At 37.2% G+C, this 20,238-nt stretch overlaps 3 protein-coding genes across 3 annotated transcripts; 1 reads left to right on the forward strand and 2 right to left on the reverse strand.

Moving 5' to 3' along the window:
• Positions 1 to 6,519: 6,519 nt before the first annotated feature.
• On the forward strand, positions 6,520 to 8,788 carry LOC113289261 (outer envelope pore protein 24A, chloroplastic-like). The gene is made up of 3 exons (XM_026538466.1): positions 6,520 to 6,821; positions 6,914 to 7,273; positions 8,493 to 8,788. The coding sequence occupies exons 1-3, from the start codon at positions 6,621 to 6,623 to the stop codon at positions 8,571 to 8,573; spliced, it is 642 nt and encodes a 213-aa protein (XP_026394251.1). The 5' UTR covers positions 6,520 to 6,620; the 3' UTR covers positions 8,574 to 8,788.
• Positions 8,789 to 10,263: 1,475 nt separating this feature from the next.
• On the reverse strand, positions 10,264 to 12,739 carry LOC113289262 (indole-3-pyruvate monooxygenase YUCCA2-like). Its single transcript, XM_026538467.1, has 4 exons — positions 11,572 to 12,739; positions 11,203 to 11,451; positions 10,865 to 10,987; positions 10,264 to 10,740 (listed from the first exon to the last, which is right to left on the reverse strand). The coding sequence occupies exons 1-4, from the start codon at positions 12,184 to 12,186 to the stop codon at positions 10,543 to 10,545; spliced, it is 1,185 nt and encodes a 394-aa protein (XP_026394252.1). The 5' UTR covers positions 12,187 to 12,739; the 3' UTR covers positions 10,264 to 10,542.
• Positions 12,740 to 13,783: 1,044 nt separating this feature from the next.
• LOC113289263 (splicing factor 3B subunit 4-like) lies at positions 13,784 to 17,658 on the reverse strand. The gene is made up of 9 exons (XM_026538468.1): positions 17,502 to 17,658; positions 17,194 to 17,242; positions 16,587 to 16,675; positions 16,407 to 16,463; positions 15,717 to 15,779; positions 15,521 to 15,586; positions 15,318 to 15,404; positions 14,888 to 14,981; positions 13,784 to 14,544 (listed from the first exon to the last, which is right to left on the reverse strand). Exons 1-9 carry the CDS (start codon positions 17,604 to 17,606, stop codon positions 13,985 to 13,987), a joined length of 1,170 nt encoding a protein of 389 aa, XP_026394253.1. The 5' UTR covers positions 17,607 to 17,658; the 3' UTR covers positions 13,784 to 13,984.
• Between the last annotated feature and the right edge of the window lie 2,580 nt (positions 17,659 to 20,238).

Below are 20,238 nucleotides of genomic sequence, written 5' to 3' on the forward strand. Positions count from 1 at the left end.
TCTAAGTGTACTTTGATACCTAGCAAAAACAAGAATACAACTACTAGAAACAAATGCGGAATTTAAACAACACTACACTGTACCTTCAAGCTCTTATTGCCCAAAAGATATAGATAAATCCAGGGGCAAAAAAAGTTAGAAATATAATGAACCAAAACAACACAATAGACTGTCGTAAGTGTTGAAACGTTGCAGTATCTAGTGGTTTGGTGAGAATATCATCCAATTGTTGTTCGTATAGCACAAATTCCATGTTAATAATACCATTTTCATAGAGATCTCTAACAAAATGATACCTTATATCGATTTGCTTAGTTCTTGAGTGCTCAACAGGATTCTCAGTGATGCGAATAGCGCTTGAGTTATCACAAAAGATTTTCATTATGTCAGAGTTAATTTCATAATAGGCAAGCATTTGTTTCATCCATAGAAGTTGAGTACAACACGAACATGAAGCAATATACTCTGCTTCACATGTTGAGAGGGATTGTAAGTTTTGTTTCTTGCTATGCCATGACGCAAGATTCAACCCTACATAGTAAAATCCCCCTGATGTACTCTTCTTGTCTTCTACACATCCTGCCCAGTCAGCATCTGAATAAGCAGTAAGATCAGTGTTAGTATCAAAAGTATAAGATAGACCATAACCGATAGTGTGTTGAATGTATCGCATGATCCTTTTTGCACCAACAAGATGAGATTTATTTGGATTAGCCTGAAATCTAGCACAACAACCAACACTAAAAGCAATATCAGATCTAGTAGCTGTAAGATATAAAAGACTTCCAATGATCGATCGATAAAGTTTCTGATCCACATTGACACCTTTCTCATCTCTTTGCAGCTTGCCAGTAGTGGGCATATGAGTAAGTTTTGGAGTTGACTTCTCAAGACCGAACCTTTTTAAAGATCTCTTGCACATTTTTCTTGAGATAATTAAGTAAATACCATCCTTGTGTTATTGAATTTGTAATCCCAAAAATAATTTTAATTCACCAACATTGCTCATCTCAAATTCCCTTCCAAGAGACACTTGAAAGTCCTTTGCAAGTTTATCGGAGGTCGATCCATAGATAATATCATCCATATAGACTTGAGAAATAACAACCTCCTTCCTACTCCATTTGTTAAAAAGGTGTTATTAGCTCCACCTCTCGAAAAACCTTTCATAAGAAGAGAAGTGGTTAGTTTTTAAAACCAGGCACGAGGTGCTATTTTTAATCCGTACAATTCTTTTCTGAGCTTAAAGACATGATCCGGAAATTATGAACTTTCAAATCCTTTGGGTTGAGCAACATAGACCTCTTCCTTTAAACATCCATTTAAGAATGCGGATTTTACGTCCATTTGAAATAGCTTAATCTTGAGAAAACAAGCATATAATCTAATAAAAATCTAATGGACTCAAGGCATGCCATGGGAGCAAAGGTCTCGTCAAAGTCGATACCATCAATCTGTGAATATCCCTGAGCAAAAAGTCTAGTTTTTTTTCTAACAATTGTGCCAAATTCATCTGACTTGTTCTTGAATATCCATTTAGTACCAACAATATTTACATTGGAGGGACAAGGTACAAGCTCCCATACATCTTGTCTTTGGAATTGATTTAACTCTTCATGCATTGCATTCACCCAGAAGGGGCCGCTAAGAGCTTCATCAATGTTTTTTGGTTCTACTTGCGATAGGTAACATCCAAAATTGCAAATATTTTGAAGTTGTCATATCGTCTTAGTTGTAGAATCCTTACTTCAAATATCATGATTCCTTTGAACCCATAGGTGCCGTGGTGGAGCACGTTCACGTTCAACAGGAACAACCTGACTCGGGATTTTCTCCCTGTTACTAGAAATGTTAGGATCTGCAACTGTTGGAACAACTTCTACTGATTCTGAGATTTTTTTTAACTTTCTCAATTGTCTATGTTGGAGGCAATTCAGCAGGAGGGTCATCATGACGGAAATTGCTCAGATCGTCAATGATAATATTTGCTGATTCCATAATAACATGGGTTTTGTGATTGTATACTCGAAAACCACGAATGTCAGATGCATAGCCGAGAAAAATGCCTTCATTGCTTTTTGAATCAAATTCCCATTTTTGTTCTCGATCTTTTAGAATGTAGCACTTACTGCCAAACACTCTGAGATAATGTAAGTTGGGATTCTTACCGTACCACAACTCATACGGAGTATTTAGGGTCTTGGACCGTAGATAAACACGGTTGATCAAATAGTAAGCTGTAAAAACAGCTGCTCCCCAAAACTTTAACGGTAAGTTCTTGTTATGGAGCATTACCCTTACCATTTCCTGAATGTTCCTATTCTTTCTTTTTGCAACTCCATTGGCTTGTGGAGTAATGGGTGGTGAGTATTGTTGAATACTACTCAGTTTATCACATAATTCAAATACTTTAATGTCCTTGAATTCAGTTCCACGATTGCTTCTAATTTTCTTTAGTTTGCGTTTTTGGATTCTATTAGTAATCTTGAATTCACTAAGGGTTTCATTCTTAAGAGCAAAAAATGACACCCAAGTGAATCTGGTGTAATCATCTACCATAACTAAAGCATACTTCTTCCTAGAAATAGTAGGTTGTTGAATAGGGTTGAAGAGATCCATATGAATTAAATCAAGTGGATCTTTAGTGAGAATATCTCGTTTGTTTACCCTTTTGACAGGCACCACAGACACCATCAATCTTACCATTGATTTTGGGAACACCTCTAACAAGTTCTTTGTTAATGATCTTAGTTAGAAGGCGGTAATTGATGTGACCAAAATGCTCATGCCAAAGATGTGTAGTTTCCACTTTAGTCAGCTTGCAACAATTATTAAACTGAGTATCCAAAAGATAACAATTATTTTTACCACGAGTTCCCTGAAAATTTACTTTTCCAGACTTGTCTACAATGTCACATCCATTCGCATTAAAGACAACTTTATGGCCTTTGTCACAATTTTGACTAATAGAAAAAAGATTAGCAATCATACCTTTAACGTATACAACATCATGGATTTCAGGAACGCCTGGTAATTTAATCGTCCCTTTCTTGCTTATGCAGCAACAACTCCCATCTCCGAATGTCACTGGACCTCCTTCAAAATCGTTCGAGTTCACAAACCAAGAAATATTTCCAGTCATATGTCGGCTACATCCACTATCAAGGAACCATTGAAAAGGAGACATTGATTTTAGAGCAAAAGCTCCAATATTAACATTACTTTCCCATTTGGGATTTCAGGTTAGTTTTGTACACCTTTTTAGCGCTGTAAAAGTTATTCAGCTTTCTTGTGAACATCACTAGCAACCTTTAAACTTTTCTTGAAAGGTATACACGTATGTTGAAAATGATCACGAGAACCACAAAACATACATGTACCAACATCTTTAAACTAATCAGAGAAATTATGAGTCACATCAGGTTGTAAAAAGCCTAAACCTCTCTTATCTCCTGACTTACGAGTAGGCCTGCACAGAAATCGAGCCGGAACCGCAAACCGAACCGTAACCGCACTGAACCGATAATCCAACTGTCGGTAACAGTTTTAAGGGAATTTTGATAAAGTGACCCAGTTTTGAATTGGAGTAAAAAAAGTGCCCCCGTTTTTTTTGCACTTTTCTAAACTACCCCGTTTTTTTTTCAAATAACGCTTTCCATCCCGTTAAATGCAAGGTGGCAGTTATCTCACCTGTTAAAAAGTCATATTTACCCCTGAACTATGTCGTGAACTATGAACCCTAAACCCCTAAGCCTGAACTATATCGTGAACCATGAACCCTGAACCATGAACAACATAGCCTGAACTATGAACACTAAACCCCTAACCCTGAACCCTGAACTATATCGTGAACCATGAACCCAGAACCATGAACTTTGAACCCTGAACCTTAAACCCCTAACCCTGAACCCCGAACCCTAAATCCATGCACCGAGCTCGACGAACCTGAAAAAATGAAGTAGAAGATAAACGTGACAAGTAAAGGGTAAATAAGTAAAAAATTGGATGAAAAGCTAAATTAGATGGAAAAGTTAACAGTGGGGGAAGTTTTGAAAAGTTGAAAAAAACGGGGGCAATTTATTTAACCGAAATTGAGAGTGGGGAAGTTTATCAATATTCCTCAGTTTTAATTTTGATAACCGTTAGATCTTCGGTTCGGCCAACGGTTCCACCATTAACCGCACCCTAATCGAACCGATTATTGTAGGCCATTGATTTATTTCTATTCTGATCAATTCTAGCCGTCTAAAAAGAGTAAACCTAGACTAAACCCTAAAATTCTAAGCAGCTTCTTCATTTTTCATTTCTCTTCACTTCCTCTCAGAAACTTGGCCTCTCTCTCCAATTGACTCCTCCATCACCACCAATAGCATGTAGTCGCCTCCTCCACCTCCATCAAGACTCAAGAGCACCACTACCTCTACGATCTAGTAAGTGTTTTCTCCTCTTCTCATTGACTGTTTTTTTTAATCAATTTCAAGGGTTTTTTTATTTTTAGGGTTTCTTTTGATTCACTACTTAGTCTCGAGATGGTTTGATTTTTGAGCGATCAAGTTTAAAAGAGGAAACAAGGCATTTAATGCAACTGATAAATGACAAAATGGGTGAACATGGAGTCGGAACAAGGCGGGACTCGATCATTTGGACGCACACGAGGAGAACTCCACATCGACCCATGGTAAGAAGTACATTAGGCGATGAAGAAGAGTATATTTGGGACAACCTTACAATAACTTGGGTCGCCTTCCCCGATGAGGACACATCAACTCGGATACACATATACAACACTGTAACTTTAGCTGTATTAGTCCTTGTAGCTGTAAATTCAGGGATAATTAAGCTATCAGAAGAAGGTTAAGTTCTTTGAGTGAGAAACAAGTATAAAGTGAGATTGAGAATATTCTTGAGAGAAAATAACTTAGACCTAGATCTTTATAACCCTTTTCACTCGATATGAGCAACTATTTCCTCCCCTGGACGCAGGTAATCATCTCGGACCACATAAACTCATAGGTATTGTTACCAGTTTTTTATTTGCATGATTGTTTAGGTTTGATATAATCCATAACATGTTAATGATGTGAGATGGGTAGTTAGATTTTTAGCTATTGCATCAGTTAACTTAAATTTTAACCATTTGATGTCTACATATTTTGAATTGTGATTGGTTAATATATTTGATACTCTCTCCAAAATAAATAAACAGCCGATATCACTGTAATACAGTGATAAAATTGGATAATACCAGTGATCTGAGTTCGAAACTTTGGCGCCATTTTTTATTTATATATACATTGACAACCCCTCTCTCAAACTTAAAACAATTTTATTTGAATTATATTTGCACCCTCTCTCTTTCATAGCTCAGAACAATTTTATTTGATCGATGAACAATTGCATTTTATTGCTGCTGTGTTTTATTACTTGACTTGACAGTTGACATTACTACATATTCCTACGAGCTCAGAGAGGCATACATGATACATCAGTGTTTTCTCTAAACTATATTCTACGCATGCATATACTACAATATTTTAACTAAAAGTTGGGCTTACAAATGCCATCACTTACATTTTTGATGAACTGATTGACTAGATCAACAAAGAAACCATCCGTTATCAAAGAGTAACATAACACAACTTCATTTAAATCCACAAGCTGATTGATATCACTCGATTCCATCACCTCAATCTCTTTTAGCCTTTCCATAACTTCGTTACAAACCTTCATTCTAATATCTTTACTCTTATTCCTTTCATTTACATCCTCTTCATCTTTGAATGTTACCCTTTTACCTACACCCCTCACCTTTCTCCTGGCAGTACCAGTACCACTACTACTGCCATAACGTTGTCGCAGTTCTCGTCCATCATCATTATCGTGATCGAGTTGTTTCACTTCCTTTTCTTTTATAACCTTCACTAACTCATGATTTTGATTTTTATTGCATTGTTCTTCTTCTTCCTCCTCTTCTTCAAGGAACCGCTTTAACGTATTTTTGGATTGTTTTTTTTCTCCGCAAATGCTCTACAACGTCTTCGTTGACGGAAACAAAACTTCTCAATACTACCCAAACATATTTCTAAAAATGTTATTGATCTATTGAGAACCAGTTTCGAATTCTTCGAAAGAAAAACACTAGTGCCACTAGTGGTACATTTCTTCATATTCTCCACCTCAAATTATACAACACAAAATTTGATTCCTTCTCTACTTTCTGGCAGTGGTGTATATAGCGCAGTGAGTATTCGATTTATAGTGTGCAAAAATTGGGCCCACTCTCTCGCCACGCTTCATCAGCTTTTTTGCGGGACCGTCGTGATTAAGTCCACTGTACAGTGCGCACACGCAAAATAACCGAGCTTAGGTCAAACCAAAACCCTAACCCGTGATCCGTTTATGCCAAAATTGCGCAGTACGCACGAGGGCGTACGTTAGCAGGGCACGTGATGCGCGACACGCACGGTCAACGTCATCATTTTCTTGAATCATCCGTCAATCACAAAAACATAACCCTAAAGAACTCCATTGATTTTCACAAACCACAGTCAAAGAAGACTAGTAGTTGTTGTTGAGAATTCTTTCAGGTCTCGGATTTCGAAATCCGACAACAACGAAAGATGATGAAGGCTTCAGTGAAAGGGATTTACGATACTGATAAGAGTAGCGCCCTTGGTACAGTCGTTTTTAACGCCGGTGATGTTAAGCTTAAAGCTTCTTTGACTGATGCTACTGTTGCTAATGGACCTAGCTTGAACGGTTTAGCTCTTTCTGTTGAAAAGCCTGGATTCTTCGCTATCGATTATAATGTCCCCAAAAAGGTAATTCAATTTAGGATTTTTGTGTTTTTTGATAAATGAAATTTAGGGTTTATCTCAATTTTGACTTCATTTTGTTTATTTACTGTTTACAGGATGTGTCTTTTAGATTTATGAATACAGTTAGGGTTATGGAAAAACCATTGAGTTTGACATATGTACATGGGCAAGGTGATAACAGGACTATGTTAGATGGGACACTTGTATTTGATAACGCAAATAAGGTTTCAGCTAATTATATGTTTGGTTCTGGGAATTGTAAATTGAAGTATAGTTATGTTCATGGTGGAGTAAGGACTTTTGAACCCTGTTACGATGTGTCCAAAAATACTTGGGATTTTGCTATGTCTCAAAAGGTTTATGGGGATGATACTTTTAAAGCTACTTATCAGACATCAAGTAAGAATTTAGGTTTGGAGTGGTCGAGGAATTCAAAGATTAATGGGACGTTTAAGGTACGTGCTAGCACAATTGCTATTCTTGTTGTTGTTATTTTGATCATGTATTAGCATAACGGGTTCTTGAATCAGTTAATAAGTACTGCATTAAACATCTAATATATAAATGGTAGTGGACTAACTAGGAGAAGAAAGACAAGCAATATGTTATAATGTGCATAGTGGAATCTCTTATTAGCTTATAGCAAACGTGTTATCATAATGTGGAAAGGGTTGACTTTTGGTTCACTAACAGTTCATTCTGTTGCCTTAGTTTGGTCCTTGGAATTTCAAATTGTCTAGAGGGTTTGCGAATATGTTGTTGTATTATAGATAATGACCCTAAATTTAGTATTAAGTTCATCCTCGCAAGACATGCCAATGCCGTGAATTTAGTTTAAAATTGGTTAGAAGTTTTAGAACCTTATTTTGCTGTTTTATTTGGTGGAACAGGGATAAGGATTCAAGTCGGTTGATTAACATTAAGTTTGCAAGAAATGCACACACTATTGAATTTATAGGAGTTAACATTAGTGACAGACGAAATGAATATGTGTATTTACATGACTTCCAGTAACTGTTTTTGTTGATGGCTCTTATATGTGATGCAAACTCTGTTTGTTTTCTCTTCCCTTTCTTACCCGATGATTTTTTTTTATCCTTTTGTGTTGTAGTCTTTTGTCATTTTTTCGTTTTTTTTAACAGTTTTGCAAGTGTTAAAAAGATTGTAACTATAGGATGAGTATTTCATTTGAATTTGATTTTGCTTGCTGAAATTTTCTAAAATTCTACTTTAGCTAACCCTATCTAACACGCTAACAGCTTTTCAGATCTTTGCACGTATCTTGATGTGGCTACTGGCAAACCCCCAAACTTTTTATCTTCAAAATGAACACATCTGATCCTTTCTTTGTTATTAGTACAGATATACGAGAAAAAGTAATGTAGATATGTTGAACACGTTCAGGCCCTGTGATACTGGCTACTGCCAACCCAAAAGCCTTTAATCTTCAATTTGAACACATCTTATCCCTTGCTTTTTCATTTGTACAAATTAGATAAAAAGTAGTGTAGATATGTTGAACACGTTCAGGCCTTGTGCGATTGCTCATGCAAAAAGCAATGAAGTGTTTTTCTGGTAAAATTTACCTTTGTACGATTCTATATGGGTTCCGTCACTCACTCTTCCTGACTTTATATTTGCTTATGTTCTGGTATTGTTTTTCTTTCTTTGCAGATTTCGGCATCAGTCAATTTGGCGGATGAAACAAAAAGGCCTAAATTGAGAGCTGAAACAATTTGGGATTTCGAAATTTGATTCTTTCTTCTCTGCTTTAACTTTTGAAATTTCTGATAAATTGCTGAAGCAACGTTGTAATCTTTTCACGTTGATTCTCAAAAAGTTTATCTTTCTTGTTGCACTTGAATATTTACATTTATTTGAGTTGTAAACAAACTAAAAAAACAGCTCACATCTTGTTAATCCATCCATGAGAAAGATAGTACTCAATTGAATTTTCTGTCCTGAAGTAATTTGATGCCCAACTACACTGTGAATACTAGAGTAGATTCATACATCATCATTGAGTTTTTCATGACATTGAATTCTGCAGTAGAGTAGATTCATACAGCATAAATTGGTCAGAAATTAGTGAAAACTACCGCTAATTCTCAGCGGTATAAGGTCAGCCTAGGAAGTGTCTTTGCAAGAGGTCCCAATCATTTGAGAGATAGAGTTGAATGTTTGTATTGCACTTGTGGTCAAGAATTTGAAGTACTATTTAGTCATTAGAATGGACATAGCTCATAGATGTTACTCCTTTTACTGTTTCACAGGCCTTTTTAAGACAATAGTTTAGGTGAGCTAGGGCAGGAGGAGGCTGTGATGCATGTTGAAGGCCAAACTCGGACTCGGTGGGTTTGAGATAATCAGATAAGGTCTACTTTCTTCCTTGACAAAGATTTGAAGTTAGTTGCACCCACTTGTTTAAAGAGGAAAACCAAACAAGTTTGTTTCAGTGAAGGGATCACATTGAATCGACTCTTGGGGGCCAATGATTGAGAGTATCTTTGACATATTAAACCAAGATGGGAATGATGTCACATAGAGGTTGAAGATGAAAGAATATACTTCTTCTGACAGGAACTAGGGCATGGCTAATTTAAGTTCTGTGACCCATTTATTTTTCTAGGTGTTAGTTGCTTTGTCATATTAAGCAACCAAACCCAACTTTTATTTGGGACCCTCGTAATCTTTATATGCCATCCCACTTAGTGTGCGATTAGAGTGATAAAGTTCATAAGCAATCAACAATCAATGGTGTGTTCTTCTTGGTTTCTTGATCTCCTTTTTTCACTCCCAATAATGGATAAATGATTAGTTAAGTTTCCTTTTTTTGATTGTTTGGTTTGATGATCAAAAAACATAAAAGGATAAGTTCTTCTTACCACCTTTAACAGCTTTGAAAACACTTGTAGAAAAGCTTATAAAGAATGTGCATTAAAGGACCATGAGGTTGGAGTTTAGGATGTAGACATAAATGAATGTGGGAAGGACCAGATGTATTGTTAGTTAGTGGTTTATCAACTCATTCCATTACGCCGACCTACCAAGCACAACTGTTCGCACTCAATGACACACAGAGTATATAGAGCTAGACAGTGGATAATGTGGATGCAACATGCTCTATTGGCTGCTCGCTTGGCAGCCGACTGAGTGGATAGTAAAAAACACACACGGAGTGACAGATGTGCGCAGCCTTCGGGTAACACTTGAGGCATTTTTACGTAGCTGCGTGCGGTGACGTGTGCCATTATAAAGCCTCAAGATCATTTGATCTGTATTCACCTTGGAATTACTGAAGGAAGTTCTGGAAGAATAAGGTTAATGTCAAAATCAGAAAGATGGTACACTGTTTTCATCAATGTATGGTCGCATTCCTGGAATTTGAGTACTCAAGTTATAGTTGGCTCTCCAAACCATGGTCCATAATTATCGTTGAAAGTGATGAAACATGAAAACAGACGATCATAATACTGTATGTAAAACAAAAAGGACATGAAAATTCCTGTTTCACAAAATAACACTCCAAATGAATACTACGTGAATGTATAGAAAATCCATATATCTACACTGGCAGACCTATACACTGATTTTGTGTTACTAAAGTAGTTTTCAAAATACAAATGTTTGCTGCTAATAAACCTTTACAGTCACACAGAACGCCACGCTTTTCTGAACGTCTCTACAGTGTTGGTAAAAAAAAGTTACGATATCCATTACTGGTTCAAACTCTCAAGTGAAAATGCTTAGTTTCTGATTTCCATTGCTGTGCAATGTCTTCTGCTACTCGTTGGGCATCAATTGAAGCTCCCAACAAACCTTTCTTAGTAAAACCAACACTGTAAAGTCCATTCTTTCCCTTCCAACCATTTGGAAACGGTTTTCTTGGATAACCATCTTCTTTGCTAAAGAACTCATCCTCCTAACAAAATGAACAAAAACTATGACTTAGTATAAGGATTTCATGGTGTATGTCATCATGATACGACGAGGAGAATTCATATTTTTTTCTTATTCTCTCCTGGGGTGATATCTGTGTATCTTACCTTGAGCCATGAAGGAACATTAGTTCTGTAACCTGTTGCCAGTATTACTGAATCGAATTCATCCACTCTTCCATCAACAAATTCTACTCCTTTATTTGTGAATCTCTTGACGCCTGGTACAACCTGAGATGACGACCAAAGTAATAGACCATAGTTAGAAAATGATACCGGCCGGGGTCATATGATAACGTTATCATTTGAAATACTGCGCATGATTATCATAAAGCTTCTATTTGTTTTTGTTGAAACTGGCGATATCTAACTAATGATATTCTAGTACTAACTGGAAGTATTGTCATGAATAAATGATTGGTTAGTCAAGAGAATAAATCTGTTACCTTAATTTGACCAGTTCGGATTTTGGCTAGAGTACCAACATCTAAAACTGGGGTCTTCCCGGTTCTGATCTTCAATTCAAGAGGGCCCAATTCAGGTCTTTTGAAACCGAGTTGTCGTACATCTTGAAGGATCAAACGTGAACAGAAGAGAAGAAACTGATCAACCAACCATATAGGAAACCACTTGAGTAGACACATTGAAATACCAAAGGTTGATCTGCCAAGTATATCTCTAGGCAAAATATGCAACTGCAACACATAAAAACAGTATCAGAAATTCCGTAAGTTAATCGCAGAAAAATGTCAGATATAGTACTAACAGCTTAATGGAAACTAGTTGGATTGCGCAATCAAAGTTTTAACTCTTACCGTATCCCTCACAACAATAGAGACTTGAGCACCGCAATTACATAAATCCAAGCTAATCTCCATCCCTGAATTCCCACAACCCAAAACCAAGACTTTGTCTCCTTCGAATTCATCTCCGTTTTTATATAAACTGGTATGTAATATCTGGCCTTGGAAATCTGAGATTCCATCAATTTCAGGTATGACAGGGTCTGCATTCTCACCTGTTGCTACGATGAGCCACCGGCAAACAAATTCCGCGTTATTGGTTTTGACTAGCCAAAATCCCATTGCTGAATCATACTCAGCTATCTGAACATGCTCTTCGTATATTGGTTCGATAGAGAAGTGCTTCACGTAAGCATCTAAGTATTCTATATATTGTTCCTTTGTTGGGTATGATGGAAAGTCGGGTGGAAACTCCATGTAAGGAAGCTGGCAGAAGTTCTTAGGTAGGTGAAGCCTTAGTCGATCGTAAGTTCTATTTCTCCATAGAGATGCTGCACAATTTTCTCTTTCGAGGATCAACGAAGGTAGTCCTCTTTTCTTAAGGCATGCAGCTACCGCTAACCCTGAAGGTCCTCCACCAATGATCACTGGCTGTGAAACCCAAACTCGCTTTATTTCGGTTGTCATTTCTTGGACAGCCAACCCATTGAACTTAAACAACAAGACTCGCAATATATTTTCTTCCGCCTTCTTGAGATTTCTTGAATTCTTGTCCGGTGAACTTGTTGGTTGCTTTTCTACTGTTTTATTGGCAAAATGATTGGAATAGTTGGAACCCAACAAGAAGTAGTATCTATGAATGGATGAAGAGAGTTAAGTTTCGTTATACGGATACACTTCCCAAAGACTACTTAAAGACCCAGAGGATGATCAAATTTTCTTTCTTTCTTGACGGATTGGTGTCGGCTTCCACGTTTTAAATAGCAGTTATCGGTATCGTAATGTCGAACATCATGATACCACCATTCTTCCTCGTGGCCACATACTATCATCAGTCTCGTCAGCTGCCACTTGTCACGTAGCGAAATAGACACAATAGACAAATATTTGTAACCCCAATTATCTTTAATGGAAGAAGAAAAACAAGCTCAACCCATACTATATCTAGCATAAGTACTTGAACATTGAAAAATCCTTGAGCTTTTTTACTTTTCCAAGTGAAATTTCAAGTATGGGAAAGTCTTTCACATGCAAAGCTTTTGTGTGAGAGAGCATTACTTTTGGAATCATCTTCTTCTCCCCTGTACAATATTTTTAAGATTGTGGGGGCCTAGCTAGCTAGGAGAGTAGGCAGAGGAACCTATTGGATTTTGCTTTAATGAAGAAGGGACTAAATGGATCTGCAAAGGACAGTAGCCTCTCTATTAAAAACCCCACTCTACCAATCAATCTTACAAAACAATTGATACCACCACCAGTATGACAAAGGCCTGTATTTCTTGCAGATGTGCATATTGCATGGTGAGTTTATTATCAGTTGTCCATATCAAAGCTTAGGCTCAAATTGAAATAAAGAATGGTCAGATTACGGAAATCACACCGCTCCACGTGACTCGTTCTTCGTGGCATGTGACTTGGAAAGTTGAAGAGAGAAACAAAGAGAAAGAAGGACTCCAATGTGCATTAGGCACCGGATTAGGTGGTCGGATTGGGATCATTTCCATTTCATTGACTTGAGCACCATGATATAAGAACCACATGAATGCAGGACATGGTCATGGAAACATCAGCCTAATCGAAACATCCCATACGTCCTACTCTAGCGCACCCAGGGTCATTTCCTTGCCTAAAGCTTGTGCAAGTTGAACTGTCTTCGGATTGCACTACATCAGATTTTAAGCCCAAGCACAGCACAAAACAAACCCAAAAACCATATGCAAAAATTCTAGTACTTGAAATTGAAGGATAGATATTTTGTCAATATTTAGCAACCCCATAAAATCAATTGAATTATTCTGTGCATTCATTAGGGTGACCACAAAAATGGTGATGGCCATACCCAATAGTTAATGATAAAGAGCATTACGGAGGTGTGTCCACAATGCATCACTTTCTTCTTTTAATTCCTTGATGTGGATGCTCTCTTCATTCTTTCAACTCTATGTCAGTTATAGGAGGTAGAAAGCTGCTGCTGCCCTAACTGTAGATGAACATGTATATCCAACTCATATCAACTTTTAGACCTAATCCTATGGCAATCATAAAAACAAAATGTACACTAACATGAATGATTCTTTAAAAGCTGATCTAACTTTCCTCATTTTGTTAACAAGAGCTTTCCGTACATTGATGTGTCTATCTATATCACAACTAAATAACTAAATACTACAAACACAGAGGGAAGTTCCTTTGGTTTCAAAATCATCATACATAGACTTGAAATAATTTCTTAAAATTACAATGTTCTGAAAATTGATAGACCAATTTAACCCGATGAAGGAGGTGGAGGAGGTAGTGAATTTGGTGGTGGAGGTGGCATCAACATCTGAGGCGGAGGAGGGGGTCTTTGAACAAGTTGCTGAGGTGGTGGTGGTGCTCGCCAAACAGGCTGTGGTGCACCCATTCCCATAGGTGGTGGAGGAGGCCTTGACATATATCCACCCTGCTGTGGTGGAGGTGGTAACATATTAGGTGGAGGTCTAAACTGCTGCTGATGTTGAGGTGGCGGCATACCAGATGGTACCATCATTTGGCCGTGCTGTTGCTGTTGTTGTTGCTGATGACCTGGCCAAGATGGAGGTGGACCTCCAAGTTGCATGGGAGGTGGGAAGGACCCACTTGGTGGCATTGGTGGAGGACGAAGGGGTGGTGGAAGTTGCCCATGAGGAATACCGCCATTCATGAAGGGCCGAGGAGGCATTGGTGCACCCATTGGACCATTATTTCCTTGAGCAGGTCCATTAAGCAGTGTAGGTGGTCCACTCGCAAACATAGTGTGGGGCCTATTCTTCGTTGTACCTGGATTGCTTGCAGCTAAGACTCTCTCTGCAAACGAAACAAATCTGTAAGCTACTATGCCAAATCCCAGCTAACCATTTCAAAAACCAACCCCGGTTACTGAGAACTTCTAAAATCTAAACCTGTCACTATTGAAGTCTAGATGATACTGATGTCAACAGTGCGGCGTCATTATGGGGACCATGTAAAAGTTACACTTATCAGTTTCCAGAAATCAGTTAACAAGTTTTAAAGTGGGTTACTAGGGCCTAATTGATTATAGCAGATATAAAACGTATGAATGAATCAAGTGAAGCTAGTCCACACCAAACAAACTAAGTACGTATGTATGAATAAATATAAAGATGAAACGGGTTAGAGAGGAAAGTACCTGCTGGTGTGCCGTGACGCTCCCCTTTGGTATCTTTCTTATATGCATAGGAAACCGTTATCTGACGGTTACACAGATATTGACCATTCATTGCCTACAGAAAACAGAACAGAATCAATAATGTTTCTCACAATTACATCAGTTGTCAATCACACGGACTTAAGTCGGTAGAGTCATCATAGACTTATGTCGGTAATTAATCAGACGGATTTATGTCGTTAGTCAATCACAAAAACTCGTCTAAGTCATCCCGATTCATCTAAAATGTGACAGTTAAGCTGGATAACAAGTATCACCACCAAATCAAAATTGTGACACTATGACTAGGAGCTAACTCAAAACTTCAAGCTCTCAGCTACTAGATACAACATATTGAACTTTCCTCCTAAAGTTCTTCTGTAAAATATAAGTATACATGTAAAGAACAAACCTCAATAGCCGCATCAGATGTGTCAAAAGAATCATAGCTAATAAAACCAAAACCACGAGAATTGCCTGTCTCGGGATCTCTCATTATCTGCAACAAAAGAAGCCCTTGAGATCAGAGTCCACTCATAAAAATCATTACAAAATCGGTGGCTGCCAACTGGCCAAATTTTAGAAGATGTTCTTAAAGACAGGTAGAATGCTAACCTTAGGATTGCTGACAATGGCTCCAAATGCACTGAAAGTATCATATAAAAGTTTCTCATCAACATCCTGCAAACATTACATGGGATTAGCTTCATGTGCTGAGACATAAACTTATGAATCAAATAACATATTCTGAAAGGCAAACTCCCGGAGGAGGAATTGATTAGAAATATAACAGCCAAATCAAACAACTTACAGTGTCGAGATTTCCAACGAACAGATTTGCTCCAACATCCAAGCTCTTCTTATCTTGGGAGGCCTGGAAAAAGGTGCAACACTCATGAAATTAGAACGGATATGAGGTTATATAATGGGAAGAACTGTATTCTAAAGCTATTCATTTACAGCACCTATCGGCGAACCAATGTATTCCTAAGTCCTAACACTAAAATGCATATGTTGTGCTTTGTACAAAAACAGAGTAACCAGGTCCAAAAACATAGACTGCTCCTTCCTGTACGATCAAAAGTAAGCATAAGCAAAGTTTACTACATTAATCCACTTCCATCAAGGTACTGATCCAAAAATAACAAGCTCAGTGACCAAATCTAACCTTTCATGATTGATATAGCATTCTCAAACAATGGTATAACCAACACTCTTAGTGCTACAGGTAGATGTGCTTAACATATCATCAGTATTGTGAGGACAACGAAAAGATGGAAAAAAAGAAAGAAATAGGCCTTGCAACTAGAAATGTGCATACTCTTCATATTTTGGTGACAGTAAATCTATGACATCTCATCAACTTATTGGCAACACGTATTACATCAAACAAGTTGCATTAATGATGTTCCAAGGACTTCATATGTTACAACTTACAAACAACTTTGAATATTTTCAAAAGGCTCTATATCGAAGTACAAAAAAGGGAACGGGGTTGCACCTTATTCACACGTATTGGTTTTCCATGAAGTTTAATCATGTTCAGAGTCTTGATTGCCTGCAGTTCAAAATTGGACGCAAATTAAAAATTGTGAAAAATTACCATACTACAATCAATTGATTATGCCCACAATTAAGGAAAAAAAAAATCTCAAAAAAACAAAAGAGCAGAAAGACTTACATAGTCAGCATCTTCTTCACTGCGAAACTCTACGAACCCATATCCTTGATGTAAATTTGTGACTCTATCTTTAGGAACATAAACATTAACTGAAACAAGAGACACATAGCATGAGAAAAGAAGAGAGTTATCTTGTTGTCGTTTCAGCCAATAAATTTAAGAAGAATGTAGTTGTTCAAATTCAACTTCCACCAATTGCAGTTAGATTTACATTCCAATTCATATACATTCTATGGACACTATGTTACATGACTTGCAATAATACACTCATGCGTATCGAGGGCCAATTTTACTGGACAGCCTCTCATCACAAAAGGCATCTTCAACAGAAAAACAATACTAAGCGTTCTAATCCTATGAAGATGGTGTTTAGTCACACAAAAGCTTTGTTAATATACTTACAGGGTTAGCTACATCTATTTCCTTCCAAACATGTATTAAGAAGGAGATGCAAAAGCAAGCTTCCTTCCAAAGAAATTCAACATTATAAAAGAAAGCAATGCTTTATGCCTTGCTAATCATGTTTAGGGCATAACACATCCGTGGATTTGTTCAAAGTTCTTATAACAAGAAAGAGATAGTAATAGAACGGGAATGAGAGGCTTACCAACAGGGCCAGCTTGAACAAACAACTCCCACAATAGCTCTTCACTCACCTACACAGAACAAAAGGAAGAAAACTAGTTCACATTCTGTGTGCACAATTTAAGAAAAAGATAACTAATATGTGAAATTTCAGTTTACTCAAATAACTCAATAGAAATTCATTCTAAAAAAAATCAAAAACTCTGTTTACTTCTCAAACACATGATTGTTATTCATATTCAACTAAAGTAGGATTTCAAAACTATAAACCCTAGAAACGAAGAACAATTTCTTTTCTTAAGAGTTTTAGGGTTTAGGGGTGGAGCATACCTGAGGATCGAGATTACCAACATAAGCAGTAGCATCTTGGTTCCTCTCTGCAGAGTGTTGTCCGAGCAAATTCGCTCCAACACCCGGTGCTATTCGAGTCGTCATCTTCCTCCCTCACTCTCTCTCACTTCTTTTCTTCTATAGTTCTGTGCGAGGACTGCAATTCAAGTTTAAAGCGGTTCTTCTTTTTGGGCCGTGTCAAGGAGGTTCGGGCCTGGTATATATTAACAAATACTGTACGGGAAAGTAAACTCCTCCAGGACCGCCAAGCCAAGACATATAAACTTGTTTCTAATACATGACATTATGTATGGCGGGAGGATTCATGGATATTCTTAGATGGACAAGGTCGGACAAGATTTACGCCATTTTTTTCGCAAAACCCAGACGATAATGCATTTAAGTCTAATATTTTGATGGTGTATTCTTCTTATAAGACTCTACATTCCTACAAAAGCACAATTCGAGATGTATAAAACCACCATCTACCCCTTTGAATATTAGTCGTTCAAAATTAAATTAAGATCGGTAGATGGTCAGGTTTGCTATCTCGAATTGCATTCATTTTTGGTGGGAATATAAAGTGTTATAATAGGAACATATCATCAAAATATAAGATCTAAATTCATTGTCGTTTGAGTTTGCCGGAAAAAATGGCGCAAATCTTGTCCGACCTTGTCAATCTAAGAGTTTCCATGGATCCTACCTCTTATATAAGATCCGTTATTTTCCAAAACGGTTTACAGTTTACCATCTCCACTTTTCTATCTAATAAACAGAAGCTTTGTTAGAAAACTAAGGACTGTACAACAGAATATTCTGCCGATTCACAATGCCACAGAGTGTCTTAACTTTCCAAATAATAAAACTACTAGAGTCATTATTTCGCCAGCATATCCGCTTCCCCGTTATAGTCCCTATGTACATATTTCATATTAATAACATCACTATTACTCAAATAATTTAACTCATCTTTTAAGATAGACTTTGATCTCCAGTCACATGTTGATGATCTGCCATTAAGACAATTTGTTGCTCTTTACAATCCGTCATTTTATATATGTAGCTTAACTTCAGCTTGTGCACCCACTCGATTGTTTTTTGGATGGCTAAGGTTTTTATTGCTGTTAGAGCACTGCTCGGTCGAACTCGCAAGCGTTGCTATCTCAAGCTTGTTGTCAAGTTTAGTTGCTAAAACTATAAGTCTTGATTTCTAGTCTACTCATAGCTAAGTCTCGGATTAGGATAGAAAGTTTAGCTGAGCTCTAGATTCCACGGCGTTCATCATGCAAAGACGAAGAACTACTCAAGGAACTGGTGGAACTTCATCGACAAAAAGGTATGTGGAGACTTGAACTTATCTATCACTCAAAAGTCTACTCTATCTCCTATCTTGAGACAAGAGTCGTATTGCTATACAGACTATGATTATACACATGTACTATTTCGAGCTGAGTTTATCTCGCTTATCTATTTCTCGAAATATGTGTTGGTAAGCTTTCACTTTGGCCAAGTTCATCTTTACTAGTGACGAAAGTCATATTTGTTTCAATTACTTGAAAATCGCTTTGACGAAAAATAGTTTGTGAACAACAAGTATATAACGTCCTCTAAGAATGTTTCAATGGTTGAAATGAGAGTTTAGAATATATAACCATGATTGGATATAAGTATTGTGTGATAACTCATACTTGTATAAGTCCAAAATCCTTGAAACAAAGTATGCGTACTTTGCTGCTCAGGATAACCGGAACTAAAGTCCGCGTACCATTACGCGCACTGCCGGAAGTTCACATCCCGTGAATTTTTGCTGGAGTTTGTGAACTGAAAACAAACTTATCCCGGGTACTTCAAGTATGCGTACCAGTATATGTACTTAAGTGGGTTATTTTCTAAAAACAGTTTAATTCGTGAACTAAGACATTTATATATTAAGGAATGCAATCTTTTCAAACCGTGGCTATAATGTTCATGAATCGATTCGAGTGAATAAAAACTGTTTTTATTTCGATTGTGTCTTCTATACTTCTATGAGATCTAAGCAATTGAACAACTCTCTAACTAGTTCATTTGAGTCAACTAGTTGTGGTAAAGAAGAATAAGGTTGATATGAAAGTGCTCATATAGATAACCCATGGTTAACTACTGTTGAACCAACGTCTTGTACACGTTTAGGTATGGTTACACAAACCTAAATGAACGTGCATTTCATGTGTGTATAACATGCTAAGTTCGATCTAACAGTTGAAAGATATTAGCTTGAATCTAATCAGGTTTTTCATCTAACGGTGAATATCGAATGCTTTATTACCAAGGTAACTTAGATTGCAAACCCTGATTTGAATACTATATAAAGGAGAACTCTAACAACTGGGAAACCTAAACCCCACACCTCATGTGTGATACTAGTTGTATGCTAGAGTCGATTCTTCTTTAACCTTAGGTTTCTTTCGAGACTCTGTAGGTTAATGACTTGAAGACTTCATTGGGATTGTGATGCCAGACCCAACTATCTTCTATATATTTGTGTGATCTGATCTTGTTGTTTCTATCGTATTTGAATACAATCGTAATGATTGGCTTGAGATTAATTTCTCCGATAGGCAAGATAGAAAAGTAGTCACAAACATCTTCGTCTCATCGTTTGTGATTCCACAATATCTTGTTTCGCTATTCGATTAAGATTATTGTGTGGTGATTTATATTTCTAGGCTATTCTTCGGGAATATAAGTCTGA

The sequence above is a fragment of the Papaver somniferum genome, chromosome 6 (assembly GCF_003573695.1).
Source record: "Papaver somniferum cultivar HN1 chromosome 6, ASM357369v1, whole genome shotgun sequence".
Lineage (NCBI taxonomy): Eukaryota > Viridiplantae > Streptophyta > Magnoliopsida > Ranunculales > Papaveraceae > Papaver > Papaver somniferum.